The sequence below is a fragment of the Nannospalax galili genome, unplaced genomic scaffold (assembly GCF_000622305.1).
Source record: "Nannospalax galili isolate Female #2095 unplaced genomic scaffold, S.galili_v1.0 scaffold1631, whole genome shotgun sequence".
NCBI classification, from domain to species: domain Eukaryota; kingdom Metazoa; phylum Chordata; class Mammalia; order Rodentia; family Spalacidae; genus Nannospalax; species Nannospalax galili.
Genome location: NW_008329035.1, coordinates 287,298 through 304,009, shown reverse-complemented (window position 1 = coordinate 304,009; position 16,712 = coordinate 287,298). Strand labels below are relative to the sequence as shown.

The 16,712-nt window shown below is 43.8% G+C and overlaps 1 protein-coding gene across 8 annotated transcripts in view; it reads left to right on the top strand.

The window, feature by feature from the left end:
* Positions 1–16,712, top strand: part of Jade1 (jade family PHD finger 1) — a 60,314-nt gene that overhangs the window by 10,786 nt on the left and 32,816 nt on the right. For 7 of the 8 annotated variants that reach the window (XM_008830268.3, XM_008830286.3, XM_008830276.3 and 4 more), the window contains exon 2: positions 10,879–10,956. In XM_008830268.3, coding sequence (XP_008828490.1) covers positions 10,905–10,956 — 52 coding nt within the window. In that variant the 5' untranslated portion in view covers positions 10,879–10,904. Of the gene's footprint in view, positions 1–10,652; positions 10,703–10,878; positions 10,957–16,712 lie in introns of those variants that run through there. The other variant, XM_029562055.1, reaches the window with a different exon arrangement.

Genomic DNA, 16,712 nt, shown 5'->3' with positions numbered 1-16,712 from the left:
ACAGGGTCTCCCTGTAGCCCCAACTGGCCTGGAACTCATTATGTAGACCAGAGACTCATTATGAACTCAGAGATCTGCCTGCTTCTGCCTCCTGAATGCTGGGATTAAAGGTGTGTGCCACCATGCCTGACAAATAAAGATACTTTATTGTTTTTTGGTCTTTTTGAGACAAGCATCTCCCTGTAGTCCCAGCTTGTCTGGAACTCAACATGTAGATCAGGCTGGCTTCATTCTCACAGACTCACAGAGATCTACCTGCTCTGTCTCCTGAGTGCTGGGATTAAAGGTGTGTGCCACGCCACCATAGCCAGCCCTGCTATAATTTTTAATAACTGCAGTTTGCCTGTTTCCTTTAAGTCTGTGTTGGGTATCTTTCCATATCTGGACAAGTCTCAGGAGACAATTCTCAGGAGATGGAAGTAGGACTGGGAAACTCAAGGGCCAAGGCCAGGGCAGGGTGATTCCAACATGGGGAATGAATTTGCTGCTTTTGTTGAGGGAGTTAAGTATCTTCCAGGACCAGTGATCAGATGTTTTGTCACAGCTGCTCTTTTTCACTTGCTGGCTTTTTTTTAAAGATAAGGTTTTGCTGTTTAGTCTAAGGGGCTGGTCTGGAACTCCTTATGTAGCCCAGCCTGCCCTTGAACTCTGAGATTTCGTGCTTCAGCCTCCTCTCACAACCAGTTTCCGTTGCTGATTTTTAATTGAGTGCTCAGTTAGGGACCTTGGGGTTTTAATGCATTGTCTTCTGATGTAAGCAGTGATTGACTCGTTTATAAATTGAAAAGTGAGAGCAGCTTATGATTTGCTCAGGGCTAGTTACTTATTTATAATTTGCTTAAAATTCCTCCAAATGCTTTTATTGACTTTTTCGGGGGGGGGGTGGGTGTCTCTTTGAGACAGGGTCTCCCTGTAGCTCCAGCTGGCCTGGAACTCACTATGTAGACCAGGCTGGCCTTGAACTCACAGAGATCCGCCTGCCTTTGCCTCCTGAGTGCTGGGATTAAAGGCGTGCACCACCACGCCCGGCTTTCTTTTATTGACTTTTAAAATCTGAGTTCACAAATAATTTTTGAAGAAACTAGTGAGGGGCTGGAGAGATGGCTCAGCAGTTCAGAGCACTAGCTGCTCTTCCAGAGGGTCTGGGTTTGATTCCCTGCACCCACAAGGTGGCTAACAACTGTTTGTTAACTCTAGTTCCAGGGGATCTGACATCCTCTTCTGGCCTGTGCAGGCTCTGCACAACATGGGTGCACTTACATGCAAGTAAAACGCTCATACACATTAAAAAAAAAAAAAACAAAACAAACAACAAACGTCCCCCCCCCAACCAAAAAAGAATCTATAGTGAACTAATGTGTTACAACACATTATAACACAAGGGCATTATTAATGCTGACATTACTGAACATTAGTATGATCACCTCCTTGCTCAGTTATCAGACTCTTCTTTTGGAGGACGTTTTAGTTGCTAATAAAAACTCTCCAGCTGGAGAGATGGCTCAGCAGTTAAGGGCACTTGCTGCTCTTGCAGAGGATACAGGTTTAGTTCCTAGCACCCACATAGTGCCCCATAACCTCCTGCAACTCCAGTTCCAGGAGATCTGATGCCCTCTTCTGGCCTCCACAGGCACTGAATGCATGAGGTTTACACACATGCTCGCCAAACACCCATGCACATTAAAAAAAAGCCCAGTAGTAGCATTTTCTTCAGTTTGATAAATGACAACACATTAAAAAAACCCCATTTATTTTGGTTGAAATATTTAGAATGAGCTGGGTGTGGTGGCGTATGTTCCAGCACTTGCGAGGCAGAGGTAGACAGATCTCTGAGATTGAGGCCAACCTGGTTTCTGTGAGTTCCAGGACAGCAGGGGCTACAAGTACACCCTGTCTCAAAAGAGAAAAAAACAAAAACGAAAAAAGGAGAGAAATATTTAGGTTGAAGTATTTTAACATTTACTATTTGAATACTTAATATTTTAAAAGTTTAATACTTGGGTCTAGTTAACTTTATGATTGTTTTGGAATAGATATGGCTAATGTGGCTGTATTTTCAGACTTCAAACATAATTAGTTTTGTAATTTGAATATCTTGAGCCCCTTAACTTGCTTTAAAAAAAATGAGATAGTAATGTGGGTTTCCTTCATGTTCACGTAGGGATGGGTAGATTGGTTTTATTGTGTACATTTGGGTGTTTAGAAATCTGTACTCAGAATACAAGAAGGTGACCTAGTAAATACTCTTTTGCGTTGGGTACTTCACAAATATTGCAGCTTGTTAGTCATCAAGTAATATGAAACCACGTGAACCTGGCAAACAAACAGAAAGGAGTAGTGTGTTAGTTACTTTTCTGTTGCTGTGACAGAAACACCACAAAAAAGGGAACTTAGAAAAGAGGCAAGAGTCCATCATGGCTCATGGTGCGGAGGCATGGAGCGGAAGCTAAGCTTTCTTCAAGCCGGGGTAGGAAGCAAGGGAGGGACTCAAGTTCCAGCAAGGCATAAGAACTCTGTAAGCCCACCCCCAGTGATGTGCTTCCTCCAGCATGGCCACACCTTCTAAGACCTCCCAAAACAGTGCCAACTGGAGATAAAGTGTCCAAATACTTGGAGCCACTGGGGGACATTCTCATTCAAACTACCACAAGTAACTAAAATCATTTTTCATTTTATATAAGTAAGGCTACCTGGTGTGTTTGAAAAGTAGAGTACACTTTGATATTAAATTTTAACCTTTGACAGAATGGAAGGATAACAGTAAGTTTCAAACTCTCCTAACAGAAGTTAGTCAAGGGCTGGAGAGATGGCTCAGAGCACTAGCTACTCTTGCAGAGGACTTGGGTTAGGTTCCCAGCACCTACATCACAGCTAACAACCATCTGTAATTCCAGTTCCAGGGGATCCGAATTACAGGGATTACTGGGCAGGCATTGCACAACACAGGTACACTTACTTACATGCAGGCAATACACTTATACACATAAAATGAAAAATAAATAATAAAAAGTTAGTCCAGTTAAATGTGAGGTAGGTACTTTAATGGGAGCATCTCATGAGTAAAGACCAAGCATTGGGCTCATTGATGTGCAACAACTCGGCTGGCTCTTTATATAAGAGGTCATCTCAGTATAGCACTGCACTTAGGTGGTACACACAGGAGTGTGGAGCTTTTAGTTGAGTACAGTCTGAAACTTCTTTCCAGTGAAATAAATAACAATGGAGACGTAGTGTGTAAAATTGATACTTTGAGGAAAAAGGCAGTCTTTTTTTGCATATGAGCCATAAGATAGTAAAATCACCCGGGTGTGATCCTTATTAGAGTTGTAGAGTTTATGAACTAAGAAATGGTCCCTGTTGGCCACAGTCTTGGAGGGTTTGTCTCCCCTAGTCAGTCCCTTTCGGGAATAGAGTTGAATAAGCACCTTCATTCTTTTTTTAAAAAAATATTTTGTTATTTTTATTTTATGTGTACGAGTGTTATGCCTGCATGTAGGTAAGTGCACCTGTGTCGTGCAATGCCTGCAGAGAACAGAAGAGGCTGTTGGATCCCCTGGAACTGGAGTTATGGACAGTTGTTAGCTGCCATGTGGGTGCTGGGATTCTGACCCGGATCTTTTGTGAGAACAGTCAGTGTTCTTAACTGCTGGGTCTTCTGTAAGAACAGTCAGTGTTCTTAACCACTGAGCCATTTCTCCAGCCCCACACCTTCATATTCTTAGTCTTTTTATTTTTTGGTAAAATTACTCCTTTGTCCCTGGGGCCATGTCAGTCCTTCCTCCCTGGAGCCACACCAGGGTCACTGAACTCAGTCACTCAAATTCTGGGGACATTTTAGGATGGGTTCCATTCTGCTGGTCCTCTCACTTTACTGCTTGGTTACTTTCCTCAATTTCAGTCAAAGGAGACTCAGGTTTGAATGTTTTGAGGGACTGTGCTCTCATGTGCATTTGAATAGGAGCCTGGTAACTGTTGCTTACCTCACCTGGGCTTGGGCAGGTAGCAGTCCACAACTTGTGGCATCCTAGATGGTGCAGTTTTCTTCAAGCTGATGTGTAGGTAATGTACTGTGTTTTAGCACATGTAATGGAAGGGATTGAATGTATTCAACTCCTTGAGGTGGTACATTGAGCTCCCACACAGCTGCCCAGTTGTCCTGGCACATCTTGCTGCACACTGAACAGAGATGCGAAAGGATGGCTGCTTAACCATCCAGCCAGGGTCTTTGGGCAGTTACCCCTCCCCTTAGGTGACTGTGAAGGAACAGCAGTATTATTGAAATCTGATTTCCTAATCCTCTTCCTCTTGGGCAAAGTCTCAAATGCCTGCTGGCTAAGGACTCCTTCTGTCGATCTAGCTCTCATGTTTCTCATGACAAGTGGACGCTGGGTTCCTGTGTGCTGAATCCCTGCAAGTCAGGTTTGCTGACTGTCGGGACCAGCTATGTTGAGGACTGACCCAAGAGTTTTGGAGTATATATGCTGTAAACTGCCCTTTGAGGCTTTCTTTTTGACCATCAGTCTGTCCCTACATTTGATGTCTTTATTTCATATTTAAATTGCAAAATCACTATTTTCCAGAAATTTTAATCTTTAGAGGCATACTGTGGTACTCAGGCTGGTAGGCAGGGGTTACTCAGGCTCCTCTGTTTGACCTGGCACTGCTTTGGGGCACCCTCCTCTGTTCTTGTTGAATCCAGTTTGAATAGGAATCCTGTTAAAGGAAGAGATCTTAAGGGAGGGAGGAGGGGAAAGAGGCTAATGGCATACATGTGGTATGAAAGCAGAAGGGGATACTACTTGGGAGGAGGAGGGTGAATAAGAACAAAGCATATTGACATGAATATGAAAATGCTATCGTGAAACCCCCCTTTAACTTAAAAAATTAAGTAAAAAATTAAAAAGACTCCTAGTAAAAATCTGCTACCCTTGGTGTCTGACCATGGCCCTGTCTTGCTGTGGCTTGACTTCAGTAATCCTATCAAGTCTGTTTAGCCAGAGGCCCCTTCTGGAGGTTTCCTGTTAGTAACTTTCCATGGGTCCTGCCTTGCCACTTGGTTATGTTCTGCACTTGGTATCTTGAGTTCATCTTTTCTTCCTGCACTGCAAACACTGTCGCAGTGGCTACTTCAGACTGCCTTGGTCACCACTGAAGAATCTGTCTTAACCTCTTAACAAGTGGCATGTTTTTTTCTCTATTATTATTAGTTATGTTAAAATCTTTTAATTACATTTAGTGTGTGTGTGTGTGTGTGTGTGTGTGTGTGTGTGAGAGAGAGAGAGAGAGAGAGAGAGAGAGAGAGAGAGAGAGAGAGATGGTGCCTGTGTGGAGGTCGGAGGACAACTTGGTAGGAGTTGGGTCTTTCCTACCATGTGTGTTCTGGGCATCAAACTGAAACTCTGCCTTGGTGGCAAATGCCTTTTCCCAGCTGAGCCACCTAACTTGCCCTGTGTGTATGTTTTTTTGAGAAAGGTCTTGTTATAGCCCAGGATGGCCTTAAACTTGATGTGCATCTGTCTCCCACGTTCTGGGATTACATGCTTGTGTACCATGTCCTGTTCATTAACTGTTAAATAATGTTGAAGAGCAAGGTCAAAAAGTTGCAATAGTGGAAAATTGCTGAACTAAGTGGTGCAGACCTAATGCATGGAGTTGGAGTGTGTAGTGTCCTTGAGTTGAGCCCTGGGGAAAAAGGGCAGTAGGAGTAGCACTTGCAGAGGTTAGAAGCTGAAAGGCAGGGATTTTCAATGAAATAGGCCTGGCCCAGACTGCCTGGGGGAGGTCATAAAAACCCATTTCTTTTTTCCTCAACAGTTTGTACTTAACCTTCAGTGTGGACTGGGGAGGGAGATTTGCATAGCTTGTGGAGGTCACCTCAGGGATTATTCATTTGTTGTAGTTGATAGTGTGAAGGAAATCTAGGATGGAAGTAGATGGTTTAGTCTGTTTTCTGTTGTCAGAGGCTAGACAAGTAATAGGCACTAGAAGTTTATTTGGCTCCTGGTCTGGAGACTGGAAAGTCTAAGGATGAGGGACCTCATCTGATGAGGGTCTTCCTAATGGTAGAAGACATTCTTTGGTGAGTGAGCAAGAAGGGACCAAACTGGCCAAACTGACTTCTGTAACACCCACCCTGAAAATGGAAGTAATCCATCCACTCATGAGGGCTGTGCCTCTGAATATCTCCCATGAGGCTCTACCCCAACACTTTTATACCAGGGATGAAGTTTTCTTTTCTGAAGATGCATCCAAACCAAGACAGTGGTTCAAGACCAAACCCATGAGTAAGTAGGGGGACTTGACTGAATCATACAGTGTCAATCACTAAACCTCAGCAATCATATATAAAGAGGGTATGTCTATTGTGAAGAAAAATTCTGAACCAGGTGTAGTGGTGCACACCATTAATCCCAGCACTGAGGCAGGAGGCAGGCAGATATCTATGAGGCCAGTTTGGTCTGTGTAGAGAGTTCCAGGTCAGCTGGAGGTACAGGGAGATCCTTTCTCAAAAAAACCAACCAAGCAAAAAAAAAAAAAAAAAAACACCAAAAAAAAACACCACCCCCCCCGCACAAAAAAAAAAATAAGTGGCAAGCCTGCCTCCAGAGCTTACCAACTGTCCTCTGTGGGGACAAATCCTCCCTGGCTGAAAACTATTGCTAGAAGGTATCCAGATCCACTAAAAAAAAAAAAACCAAAAAAAAAAAAAAAAAAAAAAAAATCACCAAAACCAGAAGCCCCTCCCCCCCTTGAAAAAGAAAAAGAAAAAGTATGAAGGTGTGCCCAGAGTAACATGCTGGGCATGTGAAGGTATTTTGCCTTGGATGCGTTGGTTACCTTGTCTTGGTTCATCTTCCTTAGACTCTTTCAATTTCTGGGTTCATATAGACCTGTTTTCACGAGCACTGTCTAGCACCAAGGGTGCTGGTATCTTGTTCCCTGCTTGTCTTCATTCAGGTAGGCCAGGAGCTGCCTGAATCCAGGGACATGGTTTTCTCCTGCTCCACCTGTTCAGGTGTTTGTGGAATGCAGTGTGTGCTGTTAGGTCAGCTTGATGCTTTCTCTGGAGTGTTGTGAGTAGCCCTTTAGTTGATTATGACTTTGCTCCCTACTGCCTAGGTAGGTAGCAATCAGCCACTGCTCTAGAAGGACTGGGGAGGTATTGACACAGAAGGTCTTGGTTTTGTGCTGGCTTTTAGTGGACAGATGCTTGCAATGTGTAGTCTTCTGTGAATTTTAAAGATAGTAACATGGACTTTGATTTTCTGATACTGCAGGTAACCCTGGGTGAGATAAATCAGTGTGATGTCAAGGCTTAACTACATTAGAGCCACAGAGGAGGAAGTTTTGCTGAGCATTAACCCCCATCACTGGTCAGAGTCCCAAGAGAGGCAAAGCACGCCTCTCAGCTTTCATTCTTCAGGAACTTCAGGATCTTCAGGGCCAGTGAAAATGAACTTCATTAGAAGGAAAAGACTAGTTTAACTTGCTTGATTTGCTCAAGTACTTGTGTATGGGACACCAGTCTAATTTGACCTGTGTTTGCATTTTTCATCTAGCAACTGCTGCTCTGCTTTCTCTGAGTGTTGTTTGAAAGCTGGGTGGAAGGCATTTTGGTTGAGAGTGATTTCAAGTTCTCCAAGCTGTTCTGTGTAGGTAAATTTGAGTCACTGAAAATGGAGTAAGTATTGTTTCCTTGTTTTTAGTTGGCAGGTGTTCTCTGGGCTTCCTCAACCCATTGTAGTTCTCACACCTGCTCAAGAGGTGGTAAACTACGTTCTGTCTGGGTGGCCACCATCACAGCCTTACTTTTAAGGGATTCCTTTTTAGGTGATAATTTTTAACTTTTAAAATTCCTTGGAATTTAGGCTTTGGAGAGCTGAAGCTTTTGTAGGGAATGAGTGGTGTTTCTCATTTTCCTCTGTCCCGGGGGAGCAGGGGTGTCTTCTTGAAGGTTGAAGGAGAATTTAATTGTCAGCACGTGGAGTTTGGGGCACATACATGACAGGGAAGATGGTCTTTTCAAGTGGGGAGTGAGTGATTCACAGGTGTATGTCTGCTTGGAAACTTTGGATGGAAGTGGTGAGGTTGTTAGATTGTGGAGTTTTGGGAGTTTTAGGTTAGTAGAATTCTGGGAAAAAGAAATGGTCTTTGTATTGTGACTGCCCATTCTGTGAAACTGTAGCCCCCAGAGTGTGTCCTGGTCCTCATGGTAAATTCCTTTAATAGTTGTTTGCGTGTGCCTGTTTATGTGCCTGTGCATCGTGTGTGTATGTGCACGTGTGTTTATGTGCAGGTGGTCTCCTTAGGAGCTGTCCACCTTGTTTTTTGAGACAGAATCTCTTCCTGATCTGGGGCTCACTGATTAGGCTAGGCTGGCAGCCCAGCCACTGAGCCCTAGTGATCTTCCTGTTTCTATCTCTCCAGTGCTTGAATGAATCATGGGTTCATTTAATAAGGGAAACATTGCACTGTACTGTCATTTTGAAAAACTTTACTGCTTAGGTTAAATTAATGGTGTCTATGAATTTCTGACAAAAAGTTGTAGGAAAAAAGGCATATAAACTTTATTGATGGTTTTAAACAATGTGTGAGGTGTATGTTACTTTAAAGAAGTGAAAAGCCCCAAGCACATTGGATTCAGGGCTCATAAACTATTTTTTTCAAGATTTTTATTTATTTATTTTTAAACATTTATTTAGTGTGTATGTAAGTGCCTGCTTATATGTGTACACACCATGTACATGCCTGGTGACCAAGGAGGCCAAAAGAGGGCATCATGTCTCTTGGGACTGAAGTTGTTACATGTGATTGTGAGCTGCTTCATGTGAGTGCTGGAAAACCCAGGTCCTCCAAGAACAACTGGTGCTTTTTAACTGCTGCTGAGTCATCTCTCTGTATCAGATTTATTTTATTTTTAATAATTGTGTGTGTGCGTGTGCGTGTGCGTGTATATGTATATGTATATGAGTGCCGATACCTTTGGAGGCCAAGAGGCGATGCATTCCTTTGGAGCTGGAGGTACAGGCCTGACATGCGTGCTGGGAACCAAACTTCGGTCCTCTACAAGAGCAGTATGCAGCCATGTGTGGTGGCACACACCTTTGATCCCAGCACTTGGGAGGCAGAGGGCTAGCGGATCTCTGAATTTGAGGCTAGCCTGGTTTACATAGTGAGTTCCAGGCCAGCTGGGGCTACAGGAAGACCCTTTCTTAAAAATACCACAAAAAAAAAAAAATTGTGCTCTTAACTGCAGAACTATCTCTCCTTAACTGCAGAACAATCTCTCCAGCCCCTTATATACTATTTTAAAAAGGATAATCGCTTGTTAAAGGACTAGACAGAGGAAAAGAGGATTTTCATTTCAAGGATGGCAAGTTGTAGGAAAATGAAGTATGTGGGTAAAATTAATGGTAGTTGAAGATTACACATAAGAGCTGTATTTGGGGGGCAGCTTTATAAGTGGAAATTTCCTTTACAAAAGAGAAATTTATGCCTTGCTGTTGGTCAGGTATGGAGAAGGCAGAGAGAACCTCTCCAGTGCTAGTTGTCAATTGCTGTCTGCTCAAAATAATCCTTAGACCAAAGTGATATATTTTGGTCCCCTGTAGCATGTTTCTTCTGCCTTTTAACTGCCCCTTTACTGGTCTGTTCAGAGTAGAGCTTTGGGTTTTTAATTATAGTCTTGTTCTAGGGCATTGGTTCTCCACACTATTCCTGTGCTGCATTTTCAATGGAAACACACCATATCACACATGTGGTGACTTCCAGTGAGAAGTGGGGTGGCATATTTCCTGAGGGATTGAATGGGTAGGTAACTTGAAAATGCTGTCCTTCCTCTTTGGGAGTCACAGAGCTGGCATTAAGGCCCTGCAGATGTCAAGGCAGTCAGTAACTTTAGTTTGGAGAAGCTTTTTGGATTTATTTAAACAGTAGCTGTGTGCTATTAGCTTTATCTCTACAGGTTTAGTAACTGTCCATTTAGTGTCGGCCCACTATCCTCTTTCATAAATGCAGTCTTTCCACTTACTACCAGCTAGGTGGGGAGGGGTTGACCAGGTGGGCTGGATATTTGTACTGCCTGACTTTTTTTTTTTAAAATTAGTTTTACCAGGCTGTACCTGTCCAGAAAGGAGTTGAGTGGAGTAGAGTAGGGAACAGCACTAGGCTTTTAGTTAGAAGTTTCATGTCCCTAATGTGACCTCCAAGAAGTTGATGTTTAGCTGCTTTGCTTTTAAAGTCCCTTCCACAGGAGTAAAAGGGAGGGGTTTGGACCAGAATTCATGAGGACTGTTTCTTCCAGCTCGGGCTGTGAACTGCGGAGGGGTTGGAAATGGGGAGAGGATACTCGCCTCCCCATTACCCCATTTGTTGTTTCTAGAACTCGAGGTTACTGGGCTTATTTTAGCAAGATTTGCCAAAGAAGCATAATCCTGCCCAGTGCAGAGTAAACACTGGCACACTAGGCACGGCCCATCCCCGCCCCACGTGCACATAGAGCATGAGTCTGTCTAGTGAGCAAACAAGCAGTGCTCACTGCTGTGGATTTTTTTTTCCTGCAGTGCTTGCTGCCAGTCTGCTAAAGAGACTCCTTGAGTAGTTGCAATGATGTCTGGGGACTGTGAAGGGAAGGCTGACACCTCTGGGAGACCTGCCCACATGTGACTGGGCCACCCCTCCTCCTCCTCCTCCACCTAACCTGGTCTGTTAATGATTGCAGCTAATTATGTGTCTTTGGTCTTTTCACTGTTTGCAATTCAAATGCTACTTCAGGCCCTGTGTTTGCTTTTGTTTGCAGCATCCTGGCTGCCATCTGAAGCACAACTTGATGATTGCTTGTTACCATCTTGGGTTAAGTGCTGTCTCATTGCTTTGCAGGCTGCCTGCTGTTTCCCGGGGAGATCATGAAACGAGGTCGCCTTCCCAGCAGCAGTGAGGATTCTGACGACAATGGCAGTAAGTCCTGCTTTGTTGTTCTTGGAGCCTACCAGGCTTTGGGTCAGTATAAAAACATGATTTTTTAAATGTAATGCTTTAAATAGCTGAGGCCCTTTGCATGTCAGGCAGGTCAGAGAAAGCCAAGGCCTGGAGAAACATCTGAGTGCCATACTGCAGGGCTGTAACCAGATCTTTTCCGGTAAGGTTGATACAGCCAAGCATTTTGTAGGCTTCCCATTTGTTCTCCAGGGATAAAAAAAATCCAGTTCCAAGAGTCACTGGTGTGTCTGTTTTCATTAAACATCATTTATTGTACCTTGCATTGCTGTCTATTAAGAGGCAACTTAATCAAAGCCAGATAATTATTAACTAGCTCAACCTGCTTGGGGCTCTGAGGGCAGACACAGGACTTGCCTAGTGTGATGTGAAGTTCAGGTTCTTCGTAGGTGGCTTATGAGCCCTTGCCCTTCCCTGAGCTTTAACAGGATGGTGTTTAATACTACTGCTGCCTGCATCTCAGCTCTCTGGCCACCCTATATTTTCGCAGTGTAGCTGAGCACCAAAAGTTAGTTGGCTTCCAGGCAGCCAAAATAAATGTCAAGCAGTGTCTGCTGAGGAACTAGCAGACTACTTAAAGAAGAGCCCCCTTCATACTGTGGGAGGGAATTTTGTACCGAGACTGTGCCTGAAGTCTAGCCCCTTAGCTTAGGTATTACACTATAGATTGAACTCTGGAAGCCTTGAAAGAATGCTTGATGTAGTGTGAGATGGGAAGGATACTGGCCCTGCTTTCAAGGAACTTCACCTCAGACATGTCAGAACAGCTTTGATGTGAAGTTGTCAAGGCACTTATGGAGCTGTCGTGATGTGCTGTACAAGTAGCATGTAGGAATTCAGAAAGGAGGGCTGGGAAGATCTAGAAAGAAGGTGAAATTTGGGTAGGCCCTCAGGGATGAACAATTTGAGGCAAACAGGGTTGTTTTAATTCCTGGTCTCCTAAGTGATCAGCAGATTAAAAGCTCCAAATGAGACAGCAAAGCTTTGCTGCTATGCGGGGCATGGAGAAAATAGGAGATCCAGGAACTTGAAACAGCCACGTGGAATTTTGGCTGTTTGTCTGAACTGTGGCTGTGTCTTTGGGAAGATGTAGAGTTGGGGAGACGAACTGGAGGGACGTTGGACTCAGGGTTAGTGCAGAGGTGGGCTGTGGCCAGATCTGAAGGTTAGATAAGAACTGAGAGTGAAATAGGAGGCAGAAAGTAGCCTCCAGAGGAGTTTTTCTCTTATTTCTTAGGGAGGTAATAAGGTTTCAACTCTACCTGGAGGGAAGTAAAGCCACCTGTCTTGAGCTTGGGAAGGCCACGATCTGGGTTTGAGGCACTCAACTTGAGCTTCAGGCTCTTTTACTTATCAGACAAAATTAATCATTGGTACTTTTCTTTCCCTCAAAGTTTCCTCCTGAGTTAGTATGTGCTCAATAAATGGCTCTTGTTTGCTTGAGTACACAGTTTTGTCCTGCAGCAGTTTTTAAAGTTTGGCTTTTAAAGTTGAGGAAACTCCCAATAAGAGTGTGCAAAGTGGCTCTGTGGGTAAATAAATATGCTTGCCACCAAGCCTGAAGACCTGAATTCAATCCCCAGAACCCATATAGTGGAAGGAGAGAAAACCAACTCCTGCAAGAGGTCCTCTAAGACAAACACACACACACACATGTAATAAAAAAAGTGTCCATCCAGAGTAACCTTTGCTGTGATGACCCATTTTCTTCCGCATATGTTCCTGTCTGTCCAGCTGGAAGGTTAAGCTGTAGTGCCACCAAGTTGAGTTCTGTGTTAGCACAGGGGATGCTAGTGGTGGTTGTGGGGGATAGGAATGGCAGTTGCTTGGAAGTAACTTTTGTCATAAGGTTAATTCAGTATAAAACATAATGATGCACCAGGACGTGGTGGCGCACGCCTTTAATCCCAGCACTCGGGAGGCAGAGGCAGGTGGATCGTTGTGAGTTCAGGGCCAGCCTGGTCTACATAGTGAGTTCAGGTCAGCTGGAACTACAGTGAGACCCTGTCTCAAAAAGACAATAAAAAAAAAACCCCAAACAAAACAAAACAAAAACCATAATGATGCTTTATGATTATGTCTGACCTGGCCTAGTGATTTGATAATTATGGTGAATGATGAGAGTGGTAAGCAAGTAGCTCTTGTTAAAATGCCAGACCTTATAGCAGTATCTGTGTATTTAAGGTGCAGCTCCCCCTCACATTCATCCCTAAGGCAATTGGTTCATGATATAGGCCTCTGCCACCAAACTGCTAATTGCATTGGAGCCCAGCCCCTTGTATATACTGCATGGCCTTTTTGGGTGTGTGCCTTCTGTCCTTGAAATGGGTCCTGTGGTAGCTTCCCATGTCCTGCTGTCCTCGGTGGAACTGGCATTTGGAGAGTCTTGCTCCAACAAAAACTGGAACCGTGCAGTGGCCACCACCCAGCCTCTCCAGCCTGGAGGCCTGACAGGATTTTGGCAGCAGTTTCCAGCCCAACGCAGAACATGTCCAAGTGGAAGAGAAACAGCTGCAGATGTCAGCATGGGGCCACAGCACCAACTATAGGCATGATTGGGATCCTGCTGGCTTCCCAGTCTGGAGCCCATTGCTTTGTTTTCTGGCCTGACCCAGGGGAACATGGTATTTACAGTTGAGGATGGATGGGCCTTTTCTGTGCCAGGTATAAACCCTCATCTGACTGTAGTCTTGATTGTTGGTCCTTCTCCAAGCACACTGGAGGTCCATCCCTGACATTGGGTTATTTGTAGGCAGCTGTCTGTAATTGCTGGGCTCTTGGGACTGGGTGGCCCATCCAGAGTCTGAGGTTGTAAGTTGTGCCAAGGTGTGTCCTGGGAAGCAAGCCCTTAATTTCCTGCTTCCCATCCAGGGACCTTAGTCCTTAGGAATTTGGCAGAGTTGGGAATGGGGTCTACCAACTAGTTTCATTATTTCCAAAAGATTCATTTTATCTGCAGAGGCTAATTGAAACATAAGCATCCCTCTTTTGGGAAGGAATATTATTGGTTGTCTGAGGCTAATTACAGCTCTGCACTGTATAGTTACATATTTTTGCTATAAAAATAAGAAAAAGTTAAATAGTATTTAATAAATATTGTCAAGCCCTCTCCTCCCAGGTCATTTCTGGGCCATTGTTTTGAGTGTGCATGATGCCTTTGGCTTTTCACTCAGAAGGTGGGAGTGGAACATGGTAACTTCTATGCTGTGTTGGGCTGGAGGAGCTGTGGCAGATCCAGGATTGGTGCTCAAATAGGTGATAGCTATTCTTTTTGAAAAGTGTGCACCTGTGTTTTTGCCTGCATGTAAGTGTACCACATTTGTACAGTGCCTGTGGAGGCCAGAGGTGGTGTTGGATCCCCTTGAGAGCACAGTTATAGACAATTGTTAGCTGTCATGTGGGTGCAGGGACCCAAACCCAGGTCCTCTGCAAGAGCCGCCTCATTTAAAGATTTATTTATTATTATTATTATTACTATTTTTTTTTTGTCTTTTTGAGACAGGGTCTCCCTGTAGCCCCAGATGTCTTGGAACTCACTATGTAGACCAGGCTGGCCTTGAACTCAGAGATTCGCCTACCTCTGCCTCCCAAGTGTTGGAATTAAAGGCGTGTGCCACCATGCCTGGCTATTTTTATTATTTTTTAAAATTATGTTTATGTGTGTGTGTGGGCTAGTGCCCTTAGTCCTGAAGAGGGTATCGGATCCTCTGGAGCTGGAGTTATTAGCAGTTGTGAGCCACTTGATATGGGTGCTGGGAAATGAATTGAGGATCTCTGCAAGAGCAATACCTGCTCTTAACCACTAAGTCAACTCTCCAGGGGACCCCCCCCCTTTCTGAGGGTTTTCTTTTTTTAAGAACCAGCAGCTACTTTAGGTTTGCTTAATTTCAAATTGCTTTTCTTGTCCAGGGCCATGTGTCAGATCTGTGTACTGATGGCTGTGATACTGGTCTGTGGCATTCAGTATTGCTAGACCACTGTGTTACATGTAAAGCTCCTAAGGGCAGAAACATGTTATTTTGCGTCATCGTGTCTCAGCCTTGGAGAGTCACCTTTGGCAGCAGGGAGGTTCTTTTAGAGTTTGTGGTGATGTGAACACAATTTCCATTTATTCTGGTTTCAGAACCTTTCTTGAATGATGTAATCTCTCAAAAAAATATTTTAGTATTTTTATTTTATGTGTATGAGTGTATTGCCCGCATGTATGTGAGTGTACCCGTGTTGTTCAGTGCGACGGAGGTCAGAAGAGGGCTTTGGATTCCCTTGGAACTGGAGTTAAGGACGGTTCGTAGTTGCCATGTGGGTGCTGGGAATCAAACCTGGGTCCTCTGCAAGAGCTGTTCGTGCTCTTAACCACTGAGCCATCTCTCCAGCCCCCAATGACATAATTTCTTACCAAATTTTTTTTTCGTGGTGGTGAAGAAAATGAAACAAAAATTAACTTACGATACTCTTTATTTTGAGACAGAGTCTCATACTGTCTAGGCTGGCCTCAAACATTTCCATGTAACTGAGGACAGATGGCTTTGAACTGCTGATCTTCCTGACTGCACCTCCTAAGTACTGTGATTTTAGGCAGAAGCTACCATGCCTAGCTACTTGTCATATTCTTATATATAGTCTGTCCTTAACTGTCAGTATTTGTGGAAATGAAAACAAAATGGAACAGCAATTCTACATAGTCTTTGTATAGTATTGAACAAGTACCTGGTCTTTTGTTACAGAATAAATCACTTACAGTCTTTGAAATCATCTCCTTTCTGGTTTGACAACCTCCCTCCCTTTCCAAAACTATTTTATGCCATAAACTTTTTAATTGATGAGAAATGCATTGTATTAGTTACTTTTCTGTTGATGTGATAGAAACGTCATGACCAAGGGAACTTACAAAAGGAAGAGTTTATTTAGCTTATGGGTCCAAAGGGGCAAGAGTCCATCATGGTGGGGAGTCAGGGCTGCAGAGGTAGCCAGAGTAGGAGCAGAAGCTAAGCTCTTACATCTTCAAGCAGGCACAGGAAGCAGAGAGCAACTAGAGGTCCAGCAAGGCTTAAGAACTCTCTAAGCTCGCCCCCAGTGATATGCTTCCTCCGGCATGGCCACACTTTCTAAGATCTCCGAAACAGCACCACCAAGTGGGGACAAAATGTTCAAATACTTGGAGCCTATGGGGGACATTCTCATTCAAACCACCACATGCATAGACTTTTAAAAGCAGGGTCTTGGTATTATATAGCCCAGGCTGGTCTCAAACTCAGGAATATTCCTGCTCTAGTCTCCCATGTTGCTGGAATTACTGATGAGCACCACTACACCCATCCACAAAATGCTTTTGTTTTGGTAATATTGTGAATCCCCCCACCTGGAGAGGGTGGTATTGGGAGGGTACTGCTGTAATAATAGTGAGGTAGTAACTTGAGTCTTTTTGACTTCCAGAGTATGTTGTGGATGGAGGTGCATTCTACACAGAAAGCAGTGGTCCTGACCCATCTACTGTTGAATGTCATTTTATTTTCCTGGAGCTCAAAAGCTTCTTCATATTAGTTAAAATGGGACTATGTTTTTGTGCCTGCCATCTTCAGTTCTTGGCTTCCTGTGATGGTTTTCCTTAGAGCAAGACTCAGTGACATTCCTGAACAACACTTTACATAAAAAATTTGCCTACTTTTCAAAAAACTGAGAATTTGCTGTGTGCATTTTGAACTGAGTTGAATTCTATT